At 40.2% G+C, this 20837-nt stretch overlaps 1 protein-coding gene across 1 annotated transcript; it reads left to right on the top strand.

Annotated features, from left to right (window-relative positions):
• The first annotated feature begins 16204 nt into the window (after positions 1-16204).
• Positions 16205-19258, top strand: LOC145005172 (uncharacterized). Its single transcript, XM_078964222.1, has 7 exons — positions 16205-16359; positions 16908-17550; positions 17655-17732; positions 17817-18127; positions 18204-18339; positions 18428-18784; positions 18870-19258. The coding sequence occupies exons 2-7, from the start codon at positions 16927-16929 to the stop codon at positions 19077-19079; spliced, it is 1716 nt and encodes a 571-aa protein (XP_078820348.1). The 5' UTR covers positions 16205-16359; positions 16908-16926; the 3' UTR covers positions 19080-19258.
• Positions 19259-20837: the final 1579 nt, after the last annotated feature.

Below are 20837 nucleotides of genomic sequence, written 5' to 3' on the forward strand. Positions count from 1 at the left end.
CTTGAACCTCAGATGGATACCTCGGAAACTTTCGATAGCATTATGGCTTCGAACCCAAAAAGAACTATCAATACATTATTTGATTTACAAGGTACCCCAATGACTGAACCCTGATCCATTAAAACCTACAGGTGCTCTAATGATATTTTTAACAAACTCGCCATAGTAGAGGACTATCCATCTGTCAGTGCAACACTGACCATGAATATATTAATTATAAATAAAAATATATATCAAAATCAAATATCAAAATATATACCAATGTTTTCTTGAGGCTCAACCTTGACCTCCACCGGATGATGGATGATGGGGCTGTTGGGTTTTGAGCAATCTAACACTCCTAAGTGTACATGCAACCCTAAATACCTTGGATCTATGTTTTCTCTATTATACATGCAAATATCAACTTTCCAAGGTATTGTACTATTCTAGCATACAAAACTTTGAATAACACAAGTTAGAATAACATACCTTTTGTTGGTGCTTGTCTTCATGAAGCTTGAGTGCCTAGTGCCCCAAGTGTGACACCTCAAATGGTTCACACAACACCATAAGCACTTGGAATAACTTAGAGAGAAATTAGAACACTTCATGAAATCGTTTTTCCCTCACCCTCACACATACACATAGTGTCCGATTTCATGAGCCATGGGTTTCTTTTATATGGTGGCTATTAGGGTTACACCATGTAACTCATGACTTTACCCATTCCTTATGCTCCATGGATTTTAACCTCCATGGAGCATCCATGGGTCACCCCATGGACTTAGTCCAACATAAGGAATCTTGGATCACAAGCCCACATATATAAGAATGAATGATTTACACAATCAACCCATATAATTAATGAGTCTCCTTTTGATCACTTAATTAATTCCAAATTAATTCTTGATCAATACTAATTAAATAACCTTATTAATATATTAGAACTTATAATATATTAATAAACCTTAAGTGTTATTTCTCTCATTTTAGTCTATCCAAGTGCATGATGCCATGCAACCCAAATGGACCATGCCGAGTCGAGTCAAGTCTTACCAATTATAGTTATGGACTTAGATATTAATCCAACAGGGGCCTGCACTCCTTCTGTTGCCCACTTAGGATACTCAGATTTGAGGTGACCTGGCTGGTGACAATGAAAAGATATCTGAGCCTTCTGATAATCACGGTTCACATGCCATCTTTTTCCACATTTGAAGCATTTGAACTTGTAACAAGAAAACCCGTGGTTCCCCCACACTTTCGGCATATATCAAATCCAGTACCCAGGTTAGCGACCTTGAAATTTTCATCCATCACTGATAATGCTGAATCATGTGTCTGATTTCTCTTCCCTTGTCGCATCTCCGCATCAAGGTCTCCTCCCTTAGTAACCACAACAATCTCTTCTACATTTTTAAAGATTGTAGTCTACTCCTCAGACTTGACAATCAACCTGTTAGTGATTTGAACAATGATACCAGGTTGCTCCTCTATTAAAATCTATGAAACTTTAGTGGCAATCCAATCGCGTAGTCCTGCGTTGTCCACTTCAATCTCAGAGTAATATTCATCCTATTGGGTAATCAGCATTCTGTTTGAACAAATACATAATTGTTATCTTATAACCAAAGTGTTATCATTATGTTATTATAGTTTACATGATATTTAGAAACTTACACATCAAACCTCTACCAACTTCTTAGAATCCCTGTGATTTTCCTCGATTCGAGTATGGATCATGTGCTTCCAGTAGTATGGGCCCAATACTACCTTCCATACCTATTTGTACTTTCCTTAAGAATCATCCTGGATCCTCTAAGTCACATGCCTATGGCTTCCCTCATAGTTATTTGCACTAAAAAATGTACTAAGGTACTTCCTAGGCTCTCCTAAGATCTTACTTCTCATATAAGCACGTTCTAACATTGTTCCTAATCCACTAGGAACTCCACCTCACCCTGCTCTCAACTGCAAAGTAAACTTCTACCAATGTCAACTAACTATCTTACAATCCTTCAATTGAAAGATCTTGCACTACAACGGTTGGACTCAGACAAGAGTTGCGCAATAGAGCGAAATCAAACATTTCTAAAACTATTTAATCTTTGTGGCATGCAACTTAACTTATTCGTTTAGTAGTTAATTAACATTAGTATAGGCATCATATAACACAAAGCAAGAAACATTCTAGTACTAAAACCGACTAGTAATAAGGCATCATAAATATTGGGCAATCCTTACATGCAATTCCTGAAGATCCTTAGCCTACCCACTATCATGCATCTCTAACAATTCAAATATCGGGCATAAAAGGCATCTCTCCGAATCAGGCATTCTAGCATGCATCCCTGGGAAGATCCTTATTCTAACTTCTAGCATGCATACCATACTATAACACATATAACACACACACACACACACATATATATATATATATAAGTATATTGGGAATCACTTACTAGAGCTCGGTTGATTGCATGCATCGCACCCTTTTTAACGTAAAAACCTTTTTAGAAATTTGTTTTCTTTTAAAAGATTTTATCAATTCCTCAGTTTGAGCTTAGACACACCCGATAGTGTGCACGAGTCCCTCAAGCCTAGGCTTTGATACCAACTTATAACGTCCCAAAAATACTAAGTAAAAGTTTCATTTTTCAAAACAACCAAAAACATTCATTCATTTGTTCAAAAGATAATCAGAGTATAAAGTATTCTTAAACATCAGAGTCAATCATAAAATGGATAGTGCAAAATTAAATTCCATAGGATGCAATGCGATCAAGTTGGGCCCTTCCCTTTGGAACCATAAGTACCTGAAACAATAAATATGAACCGTAAGCACGAATCTTAGTGACTTCCCCAAAATACTACATAGCATACATAACATAACGGGCCTATTTCAACCCCAATTGAATGTTATGGGCTAAATCATTGTCTTACTTCCTGGCATGGTCCAAATCATGGTCTTTACTTGTACAAGTGTCAAGGCCGAATCCTAGTCATCCATGTCATTGCTAGGGGCCAAATCCTAGTCTTCCATGCAAATTATAGGGGCCAAACCCTAGTCTTTCATATAAATGCCAAGGTCAAACCCTGATCTTCCATGCAAGAGTCACAAAGACAACTAGCACCCTACATAGTATAATGAGAAGACTCACCTCATGGACGCAATCATCAACTATCAAGCTCACACAGTAGGAAAGCAGTGTTGCACACATCCTATGAAAACATACAAGGTAAACCCTTAGTCTACCTTCTAAAACTGGCCCTTGACAAAAAGTCGAAGAAGTTCAAAAAGTCAACGATCAAGGTCAACATCACCTGACCTCCATTCCGTTGCCAATCCACAACCATCTTGTGGGTATCCAACACAATTGCTATCGTAATTAGCTACCATGTCATGACAAGCATTCCTCCATGTCGTGGATGAGTCCAGGAAAGTCACTCGGGATGTCCTCATTCGCCACGCCGTGACTACCGCATTGGGACAACTTAACGCATTAAGCTCTTAATCTTCAATTTATTTAGTTCAAACTTTCTAGAGAGCTTCTTCGGAGCCTAAAGGCTCATAAAATTCCAAACTGTACAGACATGCATAACCCATGCATGTCCTCCCTCAAACTAGGTCAAAAGATGAGAAAAGTGACCTAAAACTCATGCATGCCTTTGAAACTTAACTAACTTCTATATCCATAAGATATAATGCATTTGGGGCCTTGATGAGACATAAAATTGCCAACTTTATGCCTTGAACCATACAAATCTCAACTATGAACCAAAACATGCCAAAGAGCCTAGATCTATAAGGAAGAACTCAAAAAGATGAGAGCTTAAGAACTTACAAATGGTCTATAAAATATACACAAGAGATTGAGGTGGATTGTTTGCTTGCTTCTTTCACTAAACCTCCTTCTTTTTCCTTCATGTATCATAAAGGCACCAAAGGTGAGCTCAAATCTTGAAAAGGAGACCATGGTTTAGGTTTCTGAGGTTGGAGAGTGATTGAGACCGAGAATGGATGAAACCATAGCCATCACTTCCTTTAAATAGGTCTAAAGACCTGAAAAATAGGATCTTCCATAAAATAGTAGCCACGTCATGGATATTCCATGACCACGTTGTGGGGATCCAAAGATTCGCGCTTTCACTTGAGTGATGCCACGTTGTGGAATTCCATCAACCACGTTGTGGCCACTGGTATACAATAACTTGAAAAGAGTAATTCATATCTGAAACTAGGCGTTACATAATTATACCCCGGAGTTCAATTAAATCATTCATGTACTGCTCAATAGAGACCATGACACCAATACAGTTACCACTCAACTCATTTCCTACACCAATAAAGGATATGAATGTATAGAATTAATGAAACACAAGTATTTTTATATATAAAAAAAAGATAAACTTGTCTTGTCAAAAAATCGATTGAATTCATCCCATCTATCCATTCGCATACGGCCTTTAGAGAAACCGAATAATCCTCATTTAAATTTTATAACATGGTGACAAGGACCTAAAAGACCCCCCACATTATACACCACTTAATCTTGTAGGGAACCTCTTACTCATATTCTTAGATGTTTAAATTATGTTTAAGTCATATCAATAAAAACAAGTGAGAAAAAATCAAGAACAAGTTCTTGCAATTGGACTCAAGAAATCATACCTTGGACCGCCTTTGTAATAATCGAATTGGATAAATCCTGAAAATATGATACCATGAACAAAAAAATTATTTTCAATCCTTTTTTGTCGTGGATATGGAAAAGTTTGTAGTGTGTTTACCAGATTTATAACAAACGATGAACCCCACGCGCAATGATTGTGGTGACTTTATGAGGGAAAGATGGGCCCCGCGCATCCAAGTCTGGGTGACGTGTATAAAAAAAAAAGAGAAAGATGGATTATGTCTATTTTTTTAGAGGAAGAGGGAAAGAAAAAAATATTTGGTTTTTGATGAGGATGGAAAAATATTGAAATTTTAGTGAAGATTGAAGAGGGAAAATTGAAATTTTTTAGAAGATGAAAAATTAAATTCCCTTAAAATCCTTTATACAATTTTCAATATTTAATTGTCATCATAAAACATTTATTATGATGTGTTTTATTTATCTTTTATTATTACAACTTTATACTTTTAGATACACATAAAAATTAAAAAGTGAATATAAAATACCTTTAGTTACATGTTTTATTTTTTTTAAATGTCGTAATAAAATACTTACAGTCACATATGAAATTAAACTGTTATCATAAAACACTTATAGTCATATGTTTTTTTAAATGTCATAATAAAATATTTACAGTCACAATGGTCTACCATGACTATTGGCTAGTATTTATCACATTTTTTTATATAAAAAAGTGACAATGTATGTAAAAATAGTTTGCAACGATGATAGTTTTTAGCTAATATGTGACTAAAACATTACTGCAACTTGATTAATGACCTTTATTGATGAAATTAACAAAAACCGTGACACCCTTGTTTCCAAAAAAATGTGGTTATAAGTCATTTTTGTACTAGTGACATAATATTAATAAGATTCTAGGATTCCCTAAGCCAACAATAAGGTCATACCTCACACACCATAACTCTGATTGATTTGATTCCCTAGGCCCTAGAAACTAGACGCAATTTCCTAAAAATATTGCCTCCGTGGGTTTTCCTCAATTCCACCCTGATTTTCCACCATGGCGCTTGTATGATCAATGAAGGTTACTATCTTCCTAGTTGTAAATATCGGGACGAGTTCGGACAACTACATGTTTTCTCGAGTCAGGGCCATGCATACGACTCAAGGAGTTGAAAAAAGTTACTACATGTTCTAATAACAGGAAATAAGGTTTGGAATACATGCTACAAGTTCAAAACAACCTAGAAGTCCAGAAAACAAGTAAATCTCGTTTTTTTTTTGTATTAGGGTGTTTTCTAAAACATATTAGGGTGGTTACTTATTTGTGCAAAGTCGTGGCTTCGGCTAAAATTATTGGGTTTTGAGCATTCTAACACTGCTAAGTGTACATGCAACCCTAAATACCTTGGATCTATGTTTTCTCTATTATACATGAAAATAAGAATATTCCAAGGTATTACCCTATCTAGCATATAATCTGTTGATACTTGGGTAATATAACAAGTTAGAATACACACCTCTTGATGTAGCTTGACTCCATGATGCTCGAGAGTCTAGTGCCCCAAGTATGACACCTCAAATGGTTCACACAACATCATCAACACTTGGAATAACCATGAGAAGAAGACACTTCATGCTCAAATTGGCTAGCCTTCATATAAGTATCACTAGTACCAATTTCTTGAGCTAAAGGGGTCCTTATATAGTGTGCACATTAGGGTTACACCATGTAACCCATGACTTTACCTATTCCTTATGCTCCATGGGTTTTAACCTCCATGGAGTATCCATGGGCCACCACATGGGTTAAACCCAACATAAGGAATCTTGGATTATAAGCCCACATATATAAGAATGAATGATTTACACAATCAATCCTCATAAATTTTATTAGTCTCTTTTGATCACTAAATTAAGTCTAAATTAATTCTTGATCAATACTAATTAAATAACATGATTTCATATTAATATATTAGAACTTATAATATATTAATATGTCACAAATGTCCTTTTCTCACATACGATCTATCCAAATGTTCCGATGCCATGCAAACCAAATGGACCATGCTGAGTCGAGTCAAGTACATACCAATTATAGTTATGGACTCAGACACTAATCCAACAAAAATCTCATTGAAAACCACTTCTCCATATATTCTTCTTTTTCTCGGCTTTTCTCCTTTCTTATGGGATTTTGGGTGGGCAAAAATGCCTTCTAATCGATCGTTTATATAGGGTATAGGTTTAGGAATGTTTTAGGAAACTTAGAGTGCACAGAGTGGGCAACGGGGAGAGGCGTTATGCCTATGTGGCATCAAATAACGGCATCATAACATGAGGAACACCGCCCCCCTCTCATGTTATTTGATGTTATGTTAAAAGATGTTATCGTGATAACATATTGTAACGAGTCTCTCTTTCCTCTCATTGGTTGCACATATTTATCTCTCTCTATCTCTCTCTCTCTCCTGTTAACACCATGTTATAACATGGAAACTGTAACATACCAAAAATTATGGACCAAAAATTTCATTTTTAATTAAGTGGTTTGCAAAAACGTTAGTAACATAATATCATTCAACCATATCATGTAATAAAACATATCCCGCGTTTTGTAAACCAGAACGTAAATCATAATAATATTAGAGTACAAATCCCAGAATGTCTCATAGTACGGAAAAACAAGAGCTTGTGTGTGATATGCCGCTACCGCGCTAGCTCCTTCTCAGTGGCTGAAGAGGTACCTGAAACAACAACTAAAAATCGTAAGCACGAAGCTTAGTGAGTTCCCCCAACATACCGCATACCAAAGAACCAAGTAACATACAAATATTGTCAGGCATATCTGGGTGCCCGACCTGCCCCTTTGGTCCTCTCGACCGGATAATGACTAGCATATGTGGGTACTGGTCTCCCATTCAGTCCTTTCGACCGGATACTCACTAGCATATATGGGTGCTGGTCTCCCCTTCGGTCCTTTCGACCGGATACTGACTAGCATATATGGGTGCTGGTCTCCCCTTCGGTCCTTTCGACCGGATACTAGGGACTATTTCACCCCTACTATCGCTAGCACATAGCATCATATCATACAAACACATAAACATAACACAGTTAGTGACAACCCTAGATGAATATCACAGACACAATCATCTAATCATACAATTCCTACTAGTGGGCCGGCATTGTGGCCTTAGACCCACCACTACTGGAAGGTAACTCACCTCGAAGTAGCTACTGAAAGTCTGCTTGCTGAGCGCCTGACTGCTGAACTGAGACCCTCCGGCAGAATGGATGACCACAAATGAATGTGTCCTGGATCTAAATCCCCTTCCCTGACCTCTTCAACTTCTCCCTTCTTCCACTTGCTCCAAAGTGCACCAAAAGTCCCTTCACAAGGCAACAATTCACTCAAACTCACCAATGGAGACTAGGGTTTCGATAAGGATTGCTCTGAGGGTGATGGGGGCTGAGATGGGGCTGTAAGGGCATTTAAATAGGGTGCAAACCCTAAGGATTAGGGTCTCCTCCTGATTGGCCTACTCGCCGAGTCCATGCATGGACTCGCCGAGTAGATCACTTAAAGCCCGCATCCACTCGACATCTACTCGGTAAGTTTGGGCCACAACTCACCGAGTAGCTCCTCCCAAAAGAACATTTAATTAAATAAATACGTACCAGGAACGGGGCGTTACAATTCTCCCCTACTTATCTTAGACTTCGTCCTTAAAGTCTGCAGTCTCCAGAAACAACTCGGGGTAGTGCTCCCTCATCTCCTCCTCCGCCTCCCATGTCTACTCCGAACCCTTCCGGTGCTGCCACTGCACCTTCACCAACTGAACCACCTTGTTCCTCAAGGTCTTCGCCTTTCGATCTAAGATCGCAACTGGTCTCTCGATATAATTCAGGTTGCTATCAACCTGAATATCCTCCAAGGGTACAACTGCTGACTCGTCCACCAAACACTTTCTCAACTGAGAAACATGAAGAGTGTTGTGGATCTGGCTAAGCTCTGCTGGAAAATCCAATCGATAGGCGGCCCGAAGCACCCGGGCAAAAACCCTAAAAGGACCAATGAACCTGGGGCCTAACTTGCCCCTCTTCCGAAACCTAATGACACCCTTCCAGGGTGATACCTTCAGGAGGACCATGTTACCCACCTGAAACTCCAAGTCTGAACGCCTCCTATCGACGTAACTCTTCTACTGACTCTACGCAGTCTGCAGTCTACTATGAACCTGTTGGATCAACTCTGTCGTCTTGAGCACCACTTCGGTTCTCTCAATGACACGCTGACCGACCTCTCCCCAACAAATAGGGGTCCTGCACTTTCTCCCGTAGAGCATCTCGAAAGTAGGGCGATCAATACTCGCATGGTAACTATTGTCATATGAAAATTCTGCTAACGGAAGATATGTATCCCAACTGCCGTCGAAATCTAGCATGCATGCCCGCAACATATCCTCAAGAGTTTGGATGGTCCGCTCACTCTGACCATCCGTCTGCGGGTGGAAGGCAGTGCTAAGATGCAAATGAGTTCCCAACTCATCATGAAACTTCTTCCAAAACCTGGAAGTAAAGCGCACATCTCTTTCTGAAATCCCTAACATTGGCACCCCGTGCCGCGCCACTATCTCCCTGATATAGATGTCGGCCAATTTCTCGGCCGAGATGCTCTCCTGAATCGGAATAAAATGGGCGCTCTTGGTCAATCGATCCATGACAACCCATATAGAATCCACTCGCGCGGTCCTGGGAAGCTTCGTGATGAAATCCATCGTAATATCCTCCCACATCCACAACGGGATTTCCAACGGATGCATGTTGCCGTGCGGTCTCTGATGCTCGGCCTTGACCTTCCTGCAGGTCAAGCACCGCTCGACGTACCAAGCCACATCCCACTTCATGCAAGGCCACCAATAGTCCATACGAAGATCCCTATACATCTTCGTCACCCCGGGATGAATGGAGAATCGGGATTTGTGCGCCTTTTCCATCAAAGTTTGGCGCACGCCTCCAAGGTATGGAACCCATACCCTGCGGTGTAATGTCAATAATCCCCTGCTGTCATAATCGAAGGAGGAAACCTGACCCACTATGCGCTCACTCTTCCGATGTTCCTCCTGCTGGGCCTCTCGAATCTGCTCCAAAAGCGGAGTCACCACTGTCATCCTCATGCAATTATCCCTGATCGGCTCCACCTTACGGCTAAGCGCATCGGCCACCACATTGGCCTTCCTCGGGTGGTAAAGGATCTCGCAAGCATAATCCTTCACCACATCAAGCCACCGATGCTGCCTCATGTTCAAATTCGGATGATCCATGAGGTACCTCAAACTCTTGTGGTCCGTGTAAACGGTACACTGAACCCCCTAGAGGTAATGTCGCCAAATCTTGAGGGCGAAGACCACCACCCCCAACTATAAATCATGCGTCGGGTAGTTCGCCTCGTGAGGCTTCAGCTGCCTCGAAGCGTAGGCTATGACGTGCCCTCTCTGCATCAATACTACGCCCAACCCCGAAATGGACGTGTCACAATATACCACAAAATCCTCTACGCCCTCTGGCAGGGCTAAGATTGGCGCCTTGCACAATCTCTGTCTCAAAGCCTCGAATGTTGCCTGCTGCTCAGGCCTTCATCGAAAGACTACGACTTTCTTAGTCAACTGTGTCAGGGGTACGACTATCTTGGAGAAGTCTCGAATGAATCTCTGATAGTATCCTGCTAAACTCCAGAAACTCCGAATCTCGGATGGAGACTTTAGAACCTCCTATCTCATCACGGCCTCTATCTTGTCCGGGTCGACCAATATACCATTCTGGTTGACAAGGTGCCCAAGGAATTGCACCTCGCGTAACCAGAACTCACACTTGGAGAACTTAGCATACAAGCTCTCCCTCCCCAGAGTCTTCAAAACCTCTATCAGATGCTCCTCGTGCTCTTCTTGCATCTTGGAATAAACCAAGATATCATCAATGAAAACTATCACAGATCGATCCAGCATCGGTCTGCATACGCGGTTCATGAGGTCCATGAATGGGGCATGAGCATTGGTGAGCCCGAACGGCATCACTACGAACTCATAATGGCCATAACGCGTCCGAAACGCGGTCTTCTTCACATTCTCCTCTCTGACCCTCATCTGATGATAACCTGAATGCAAATCAATCTTGGAGAACCAAGATGCTCCCTGCAACTGATCAAAGAGGTCATCAATCCTCGGGAGCGGGTAACGGTTCTTCACCGTTACCTTGTTCAACTCTCGGTAATCTATACACATCCAATGCGACCCGTCCTTCTTTTTCACAAACACGATCGAGGCTCCCCATGGTGAACTGCTCGGCCTAATGAATCCCTTGTGTAATAGCTCCTATAGCTGTGTAGACAACTCCTGCATCTCAGGAGGAGCCAACCGATACGGTGCCTTGGCTATCGGAGCCGCACCAGGAACTAGGTCGATCCTGAACTCTACCTGACGCTCCGGAGGTATTCCAGGAAGCTCCTCCGGGAACACATCAGCGTAGTCTCGCACCACTGGAACTTCGTCCATCGTCGCCTTACACACCTCCCAGGTGTCCACAACATATGCGACATATCTCGCGCAACCCTGTTGAAGGTAGCGCCTAGCTCTCGCTGCTGAACATACTGTGGATCCATGTTGTGGCCTCTCGCCATAGATCACCAACTCTCCCCCACTTGGGGTCTTGACTCGCACTAGGTGATGTGCACAATCTATCATTGCCCCATTAGGGCTCAACCAATCCATGCCTATAATCACCTTGTTCCCACGCAACGGAATGGGAACCAAATCCACCAAGTAGCGCTCCTTGAATAACCTCAGAACGCAATCTCTGAACACCGTTGATGCATGCACTGATCGATCATCGACGATCTATACCTCTAAAGGGCACTCCAACATGCCTGAAGACTCAGAAAACTTCTTGTTAAGCGCAAGAGAAACAAACGATCGGGTGGCACCCGATTCAAACAACACCTGAACAGGGATACCATTCACATGGAACGATCCTAAGGCATACACAGAGCATATATCAATAACATAACAGCATGAAAATGAAATAAAGGGAAAGAATCATATCCGTCACCACATCGGGTGCTGCGCGTGCCTCCTCGGTAGTCAAATGAAACGCCCGACTCCTCACCACTGGAGCCTCCACCTTGCTCTGTCGGCCATCCGTGATCCGCAAGGTCGCTGGAGCTGGCGCCGATGCTACTGTCGACTGGGGGAAACTAGCTCTCTTGTGGCCCCTCTGGTTGCAATGGAAACATAGCAACTCCGATGTCTGTACCACAGGCTCAGGGGCGATACAATCCCTGCTAAAGTGCCCAGACTTGCCGCACTTATAGCATCCTGACGATCCCAACTTGTACGTTCCGTCGTGCGCCTTTCCGCATTTCCTGCAGCGGCCCCACCCCTGTTGGCCTTTCTGCCCCGTATCTGGTCCCTTGGGCTTCTTCCCCGAAGCCCCCATAACATGACCCTCTTCCGCCTTCCTCTTCCGAATGTGCTCCAGATCTATCTCCCTCTCCCTTGCCCTAGCAATCATAGAGTCCAGGGTAGGACAAGCTGAAAAACTGACATGCTCCCGAATATGAGCTCATAACATATCATGATAGTGGGTCCTCCTCATATCCTCATCTCCCGCGTACTGTGGCACCAACAACGCCCTCTCCCAGAACTTGGTGGTGATCTCCGCCACAGTCTCCGTTGTCTGCCTCATATTTAAAAACTCCTTGGCCAGCTGATGAAGCTCGACAACTGGTGCAAACTCTGCCCTGAACCTGGTCACAAAGTCCGACCAGGTCATAGCCTCGACAGCCGAGGCTTCCAACGAGTCACCAACGGACTCCCACCAATCCCTAGCTCGATCCCTCAGACATCCTGCTGCAAATCTCACCTTCGATCCCTTAGGGCAGAAGCTAGTCAACTGTGCAGACTCAATATCTGTAATCCATCGCCTGGCAGCTATGGGGTCCTTCGCCCTGTGAAAATCCATCGCACCACTGCCCCTGAAGTCCTTGAAGGAAAGTGTGCGAGACCCCGACTGGATAGATGCCATGTCGCTCCTGAATGCCCGAAGGCGGTCCTCCATCAGCTCAACTATCCCCTCCTTGATCGACCCGAAGATAATGGGGGTCGACTCAAGGATGCCCCTGGTGATCTCTGACATGATGAAATCACGTAGCCTCTCATTCACCGGCTCGGAACCTGATCCCGAACCCGATCCCTCCCCTGAACTGCCAACTACTGGTCTAGGGTGTAATACCACCATTCTGAAACACAACATAATAAACGTTAGGAACACTGATATATCTCGAGGAATCACTACTACCACAAGTTTCCTGATCTCATCTCGGCTTTCCTTGATTTGAGTACGGATCCTCTGCTTCCAGTAGTACGGGCCCATACTACCTTCCACATCTATCCGTACTTTCCTCAAGTACTGCCTTGACTCCACCAAGTCACCATCACTGCTAATAATCTCTGCTACTCCTATCCTAGGCTTGCCCTAGGGAGTTCTCTGACTATACCCGATCCAGTCCTCAGCTGCTGAAAGCCTCCTTATGATGCCAATTAGCCATTACCTGAATACTATCACATGCGGCAAGGCTCAGATAATCCTTCAAGTAAAAGGCTCGTCCCTACAACGGTTAGACTCAGAGAAGAGTTGCGCAATAGAGCCAAGTCTAGCACTATGGAATTATTCAACTCTGTTCGCATGTGACGTGATGCATTCACCTAATGGCTAACTCCCATCACTTAGAGTCCCACAAAGCACAAAGCAAGCATCATTCATACATAGGATATTACTCAAGCAATTCTATCCTCATAATAGGAAATTGTACTAGCATACAATGCTAAGCTCATGCTATCAGGCATAACCTAAACAGGCTATCCTACTGTTGTCTACTCGATCCTAGCATGCAATTTGCATATACTAAAGCACATAAAACAGGCACATAAGGCATCACTCCTAGATCCTTAGTCCTTTTCTAGCACGTTGTTCTACTGAAACTAATAAACATACATAAACTTGTATGGGTACATTGGGGAATACTTACTTGGGCTCGGCCGGTCGCGCACATCACACACTTTGTTCCTTCTTAAAACTCTTTACTTAACCTTTAAGAAAACATTTTTCTTTTTCAAAATCTTTTAATCCCTTGATTTGAGTTCAGACACCCCTGAAGGTGTGTCCGAGTCCCTCAAACCAGGGCTCTGATACCAACTTGTAACATCCCAAAAATTATGGACCAAAAATTTCATTTTGAATTAAGTGGTTTGCAAAAACATTAGTAACAAAATATCATTCAACCATATCATGTAATAAAACATATCCCGCGTTTTGTAAACCAGAACGTAAATCATAATAATATCAGAGTACAAATCCCATAATGTCTTATAGTGCGAAAAAACAAGAGCTTGTGTGTGATATGCCGCTACCGCGCCAGCTCCTTCCCCGTGGCTGAAGATGTACCTAAAACAAAAACTAAAAACTGTAAGCACGAAGCTTAGTGAGTTCCCCCAATATACCGCATACCAAATAACCAAGTAACATACAAATATTGCCAGGCATATCTGGGTGCCCGACCTGCCCCTTCGGTCCTCTTGACCGGATAATGACTAGCATATCTGGGTGCTGGTCTCCCCTTCGGTCCTTTCGACCAGATACTGACTAGCATATCTGAGTGGTGGTCTCCTCTTCGGTCCTTTCGACCGGATACTGACTAGCATATCTGGGTGCTGGTCTCCCCTTCGGTCCTTTCGATCGGATACTGATTAGCATATCTAGGTGCTGGTCTCCCCTTAGGTCCTTTCGATCGGATACTGGGGACTATTTCACCCCTACTATCGCTAGCACATAGCATCATATCGTACAAACACATAAACATAACACAGGTAGTGACAACCCTAGATGAATATCACAGAGACAATCATCTAATCATACAATTCCTACTAGTGGGGCGGCATTGTGGCCATAGACTCACCGCTACTGGAAGGTAACTCACCTTGAAGTAGCTGCTGAAAGTCTGCTTGCCGAGCGCCTGACTGTTGAACCTGGACCCTCCGGCAGAATGGATGACCACAAATGAATGTGTCCTGGATCTAAATCCCCTTCCTCGACCTCTTCAACTTCTCCCTTCTTCCACTTGCTCCAAAGTGCACCAAAAGTCCCTTCACCAGGCAACAATTCACTCAAACTCACCAATGGAGGCTAGGGTTTCGATAAGGATTGCTCTGAGGGTGATGGGGGCTGAGATGGGGCTGTAAGGGCATTTAAATAGGGTGCAAACCCTAATGATTAAGGTCTCCTCCTGATTGGCCTACTCGCCAAGTCCAAGCGTAGACTCGCCGAGTAGATCACTTAAAGCCCGCATCCACTTAACATCTACTCGACGAGTTAGGGCCATAACTCGCCGAGTAGCTCCTCCCAAAAGAACATTTAATTAAAATAAATACGTACCAGGAATGGGGCGTTACAGAAACACCACCCCCATTTCATGTTATAACATGTTGTTAATTTCCTCCATGTTGTGTTATAAAACCATTATACATGGTGGTGAGGTGGCAACGTTAGGATGTGATAACATGTTGCCCACACCCACCAGTTTTAGGATTAAGGTTTTGGAAGAAAATCAGGAGAAATCCCGATCAAAATTTGGTTGTAAACAAGAAAACAAAATTTACACTTTGGTCCCTGAAGTTTGGTATGTTGATAGAATCTCCCAAAAACCTAATTTTCATAACAAAAATGGTACTTTCAGCTTTGGCAAAACAGGCCCCTGAACAATACGGTTGTCATATTTATTTTAACCAAGATGTGTGATTTCATCTTTTTTCTAATGAACTTCCTTGTAATAACTGATTTCATCTTTTTTCTAATGAACTTCCTTGTAATAACTGAACTTAACGCACTTAAAAAGTCAATATATATATATATATATATATATATATATATATATATATATATATATATATATATATATATATATATATATATATATATGGTGCATCTCTACACCATTTATTTAAATAAAAAACATTCAAACTATCTTGAAATTTAATACTAAAAGGGTCTGATAACATATCTTAAATATCAAATATGTAGATGAAATAAAAAATACATAAAAAAAAAAATTTATAAAGTGATGAACACTTTTTCTAACACTCATTTTGACAAAGTAATAATAATAATAATAATAATAATAATAATAATAATAATAATTGCTTCACCCTTTTCCAAGATAAGTCACTCGACACAATTCGTATCTCAACAGTTCTAATACATAAATATTAATATTTTATTTCATATCAACAATGGACAAACTTCATGAATGAAATTATTATATTTAATTATTACTAAATTATTTAAAATTATATGAAGTTTCAAAAGTTAAAATGTCACCATATCCATTTTATCTTTTAAGGCTTTGAGTTTTCAGTTAATCACTTCTTGGGCCAAAACAGTGGGCTATAAACACTTTGGCCCATATACAAGTATTAAGTCCGGCCTGTCCTTTGATAATGGCCCACCAAACAAATACGCCATCCACCCATCCTTCTTCGCTCTAAAGCGAAAAGCCCCTTTCGTTCATCTACGCGAGTCGTGGCTACGTCTATTCTCGTTCAAAATTTTGAAAGATTAGTTAGAAAATCGGAATCCGTCGTTTTTCATTAAGAACTCAGTATCACTGACACTCCATCGTCTTCAGGTAACGTTTTTTCCTAAATGCTTACCAGATTTCAACTTAATTTCTTTCCGAACGTTTTAGGGTTTCTGAGTTTTTGTTTTATTCGTTTGTTTCGTCGTGGAAATCACGTATGGTGTTGTGAATTGTTGTATGATCTGTGAAATATCCTCTGCTGTTTGTGATATCGTTTGGTTTCATGGAAATTTGAAGAAGAGCACGTTTAGCTGATGGCTTTTGATCGTATATTATCTGTGATTGATTCGATGTTAGTTTGTTATTTTTGCTAGGATTCATATCCACGCAGGTTTTCACTATCATGTTTGCTAGGATTCGTAGCTGGATAGGCCCAAATATCTAGTTTTATGGTTTATATTGTTTAGAAAAATACTTGATTTTATCACTATGCGTTAAGTTGTAGAGATCGTTGCACAAGAATAACCACAGTTGGGTGTATGAAAATTGATTTGGGGAAAAGTATACTTCACAACAAGTAAACGAATTAGGCTGTTAAATTGAACAAACTAACTTGCTTATCTAATATTATTATCACCTTCCTTTGCCTACACTAGTTTTAGAAGTCATAAAACCATGAAGCGCAAGCGTGGAAAGAAGGGAAATTCCAAAAGTACCCCTAAGGTGGGAATAACAGAGGATGATTCCAACATTGATAATCTAAGTGGTGAAGATGAATCTGGTCCAGATGATAATCAAGATACTGAGAAAGACGATACAAGCTCAAGAATGGATATTGAAACCCCATCATCAACAGGAACTGATCAACCAGAAAAACCGCCGGCTGTCAGTTCAACTGGAGTAACTGATAAACCAGTAGGAAGATTAGTATACAATCGGGTCAAAGTCAAGATCAAATCTTCAAAAGCATTAGAACCTCAAATCACTTCCTCAGATGCACATACACACAGTGATACTGATAAAAGTAGCCAACATATTGGTCTTGAGAAACAAATAGTTAGTGACAAAGTAGAAGACAGTGCCAACTCAGCACCCGAAAACAATGTAGTAGGTGCTTCAGTGAATCAAGCCAAAAAAACTGGAAGCATAAAAATAAAATCATCAAAGGGTTTTACCTCAAGTTTGAGTCATTGTAATACTTCTGGAGTTTCTCAAACAGATAAAACACATCAGAAAGAACCAGTGTTACTTTCTAGAGATTCTGTGTACAATAAGCAAGAACTAAATGCTTCCCTTGAGGTACTTTTAATTTCTATTTTCTTTTCTTTTCTTTTCTTTTCATTTCTCCCACTGAAAAAAAATGCAATCTTGATTCTTGATTTGCATATTTTGTTACTTTGTAGGTGATTAAAAAGATTATGAAAATGGATGCAGCAGAGCCTTTTAATGCTCCAGTGAACCCTGTTGCTCTTGGAATACCTGTAATCTTAACTTCTTAACAACATTTTTATATAATTATAAATTACTATTTCCAAAACTCTTTTTTTTTTTTTTTTTTGGTTCAGGATTATTTTGATGTGATCAAAACACCAATGGATTTTGGTACAATATGCAGCAACCTTGAAAAAGGTCTTAAATACATGAATTCAGAAGACGTATACATGGATGTACAATATATTTGGGAAAATTGCTACAAATATAACAATAAAGGAGATTACATTTTAGAGCTTATGAAACGTGTAAAAAAGAATTTTTCGAAGTATTGGAGTGCTGCAGGATTGTATAATGAACATGACATGAAAGATGGAAACATATCAAGTCATGGAAAGTCAAGTAAAAGTAGTCATTCAAAACATAAGTCAAGAAAACGTCAAGGGTATTTTTGTCTTTTCCATATCGTTTTTTTTTTTCTATGTATCATTTTGTTTTTTAACTTTTTATGTTATTTTCAGAGTGAAACGTCATAAAGATGATTGTCTTTGTGCAATATGTATTATGATGAGGCGTAGGCTGGAGCGAGAGCAGATTATGAACCCTGGAAATGATCAGATGGAAACAGATGATGGATTGGTCCAAGTCAAAGTTGAGGTAAATGACCATTTTACCCTTACATTCCCAAAAAGAAAGAAAAAGAAGGGCAAATAAGTAGTTTTTTGCATGTGGTGATTGTTTTTAGGGGGCTTTAATGGTGGGAAGTTTTAATGGAGATGACACGTCATCAAGTACGGACAATTCACAAAATCAAGATGCGGATGGTGACATGGAAGATAAAGGAGAGGAAGTGAAAATGGAAAATGCTATGCAGAGTGGTAAACAAGAAGAAGAAAAAGAAAAAGAAAAGGAGAAAGAGAAAGAGATGATGATGACATCACAAAAAAATTACGAAAATGCCATCGCTGAACAAACAGAGAAATTGGAAGATGTAAAAATGGCGGAAGGAGGTGATGCGGTTAAGGATGATGATGATAATACTGAAGAGAAATTGATGCATCATGAGGATGACACGTCACCAGTTGAAAATCAGAAGCCTAAGGTAATTGAATTGTTTTTTTTTTTTTTTTTAATGAAAAAAATAAAGTAATGGTTGTTAACAGTAACTTGTTATGTTGTGAATATAGGATTTGGGAAACGCAAGTGAGAAGGCGAAATTGTATGAAACCCTGCAGCAACGATATGAAAACCCAATGGTTTTGGAATTATGCAATTCTTTGTTTCCTGAAAATCCGAAGTCTTTATGGGCCAAAGCCCATTCATTGCTTCACCATCATAAATCGCCTCAAAATCATACCTCTTCAATTGCTGATGCAATTGCAACATTTATGAAGTAGAGTTGCTAAAACTATAGTATTTGTTAACAACTTATATACCAGTTAACTGTAGGTTAATTGTGTTGAGAAAAATGAAAGGTTGTGAAAATGTTTTAGTAGAGTATTTCTCTGTTGTGTGTATTGTGTAAGATGAAAGATTGCGAAAAACGTTTTGAACAAGTGTTCAATTTTTTTTGGAACAGCATGTATTATAAAAAAAGAACAAAGCTAGCAAAAAAACTAGCGAAACAAACCAAAACAACAATTACAAGTTCATCGGGTATTGGAGCAAATCGTTCCAATCTCAAGACGTCTTATAGTTCTAAAACAATACCAATAGCAAATCGTTCCAATCTCAAGACGTCTTATAGTTCTAAAACAATACCAATTATAAGAATGTACTCTAATCATATTGAAAAGAGTGTCTTTTTGTTCTAAAACAATACCAATTATAAGCATGTCCTCTAATCATATTGAAAAGATTGTCTTTCTATTCTAAAACAATGCCAATTATAAGCATGTACTCTAATCATATCGAGAAAAGTGTTTTTCTGGTATGGGAAAATGTTACTGTAACTCCACTAACTTACAAGTTTTGGTTTAAAAGGTTTTTTATTATTTTTTTTTTTTTGGCTTTAGAAGGGTATAAACTAACATTTAACCGGCTAATTTGGGATTTTGACCCAACTCAACCGGTTTGCTTGCCATGTCATCATCCAAGTAACCTACTGAGTTAACTCAGACGAGTCGGTTTACACGTCATCGACTCACCACCGAGTTCACTTACTTGGTCACTAAGGGTTAAGTGCTCCCGTACTATATAAATGGATGGTCTCTTGGACAAAACCATAACACTTTGTTACCACTTCCGGCCAAACACAACCCGACAAACATCGGATACTATAAACTCCAACAACTCGATTAGCTCAAGAGATGGGCTATACTTGAACGATTTGCACACGATTTTTTGTGACTGTGGTGATAAAATAGCCGAGCAAAAAGGTGAGGTGGAGCACATGGAGGAGGAGATGGGTCGCGATTACCTTCATTCCAGGGTTGATGTCCTGAACATGCAGCAAAGGTTCGAGAAGGTTGAGAAGCAGATTAAAGCTATTGCGTTGTTGGTTGTGGATCTTGTCGTGATGATGCTCCTGCTAATGATTTTCATCATTCACTTGATAGTCAACAAGTGATTCTCAAGGAGGTGAATAGTAGTGGTATGATAATCTAGTGTTCGTCGTAATCGTCTATTATGTTTAAGGTTTTTATTGTAATATATGTTATTAGGATTGTGTGTGTTCGTTTCTGTTTGTGGTAATCGTCTATGATGTTTGTGGTAATCTAGTGGTGGTTGTTTACGGATGTTTTTTGAAGTCCTGGGAACATGTAACAGGCATTTTGATATTATCTTGATGAGATGTAAAGACCTTGAATGCGTTTTGAATTTGTTAGGATCAATGTTCTTGATTAAGACTAACGATGTGGACACTTGGTTGGCTTAATTAATGAAAACTAATTGTTGTTGGTACACCAACTGTGACAGATGTTAATGAGGTCAAACATTTGGGTAATTTCGTCAAGGGGTATTTTCAAAATTTACAATTTTTAAGAACTTACTTCCTTACTCAGTTGGGGTATTTTCGTCATTTGCTCTTTATAAGTACTTTACCTTCTTTACTCGGCAGCACATCCCATTTCTTTGTACATGTTCTTGTTTGCATTTTGAAGTTAGCAGCTCTCGGAAATAACGAAGCAAAAATGGTGAAATGTTCATGTGGA

The sequence above is a fragment of the Lactuca saligna genome, chromosome 7, assembly GCF_052625555.1.
Source record: "Lactuca saligna cultivar CGN05327 chromosome 7, ASM5262555v1, whole genome shotgun sequence".
NCBI classification, from domain to species: Eukaryota; Viridiplantae; Streptophyta; class Magnoliopsida; order Asterales; family Asteraceae; genus Lactuca; species Lactuca saligna.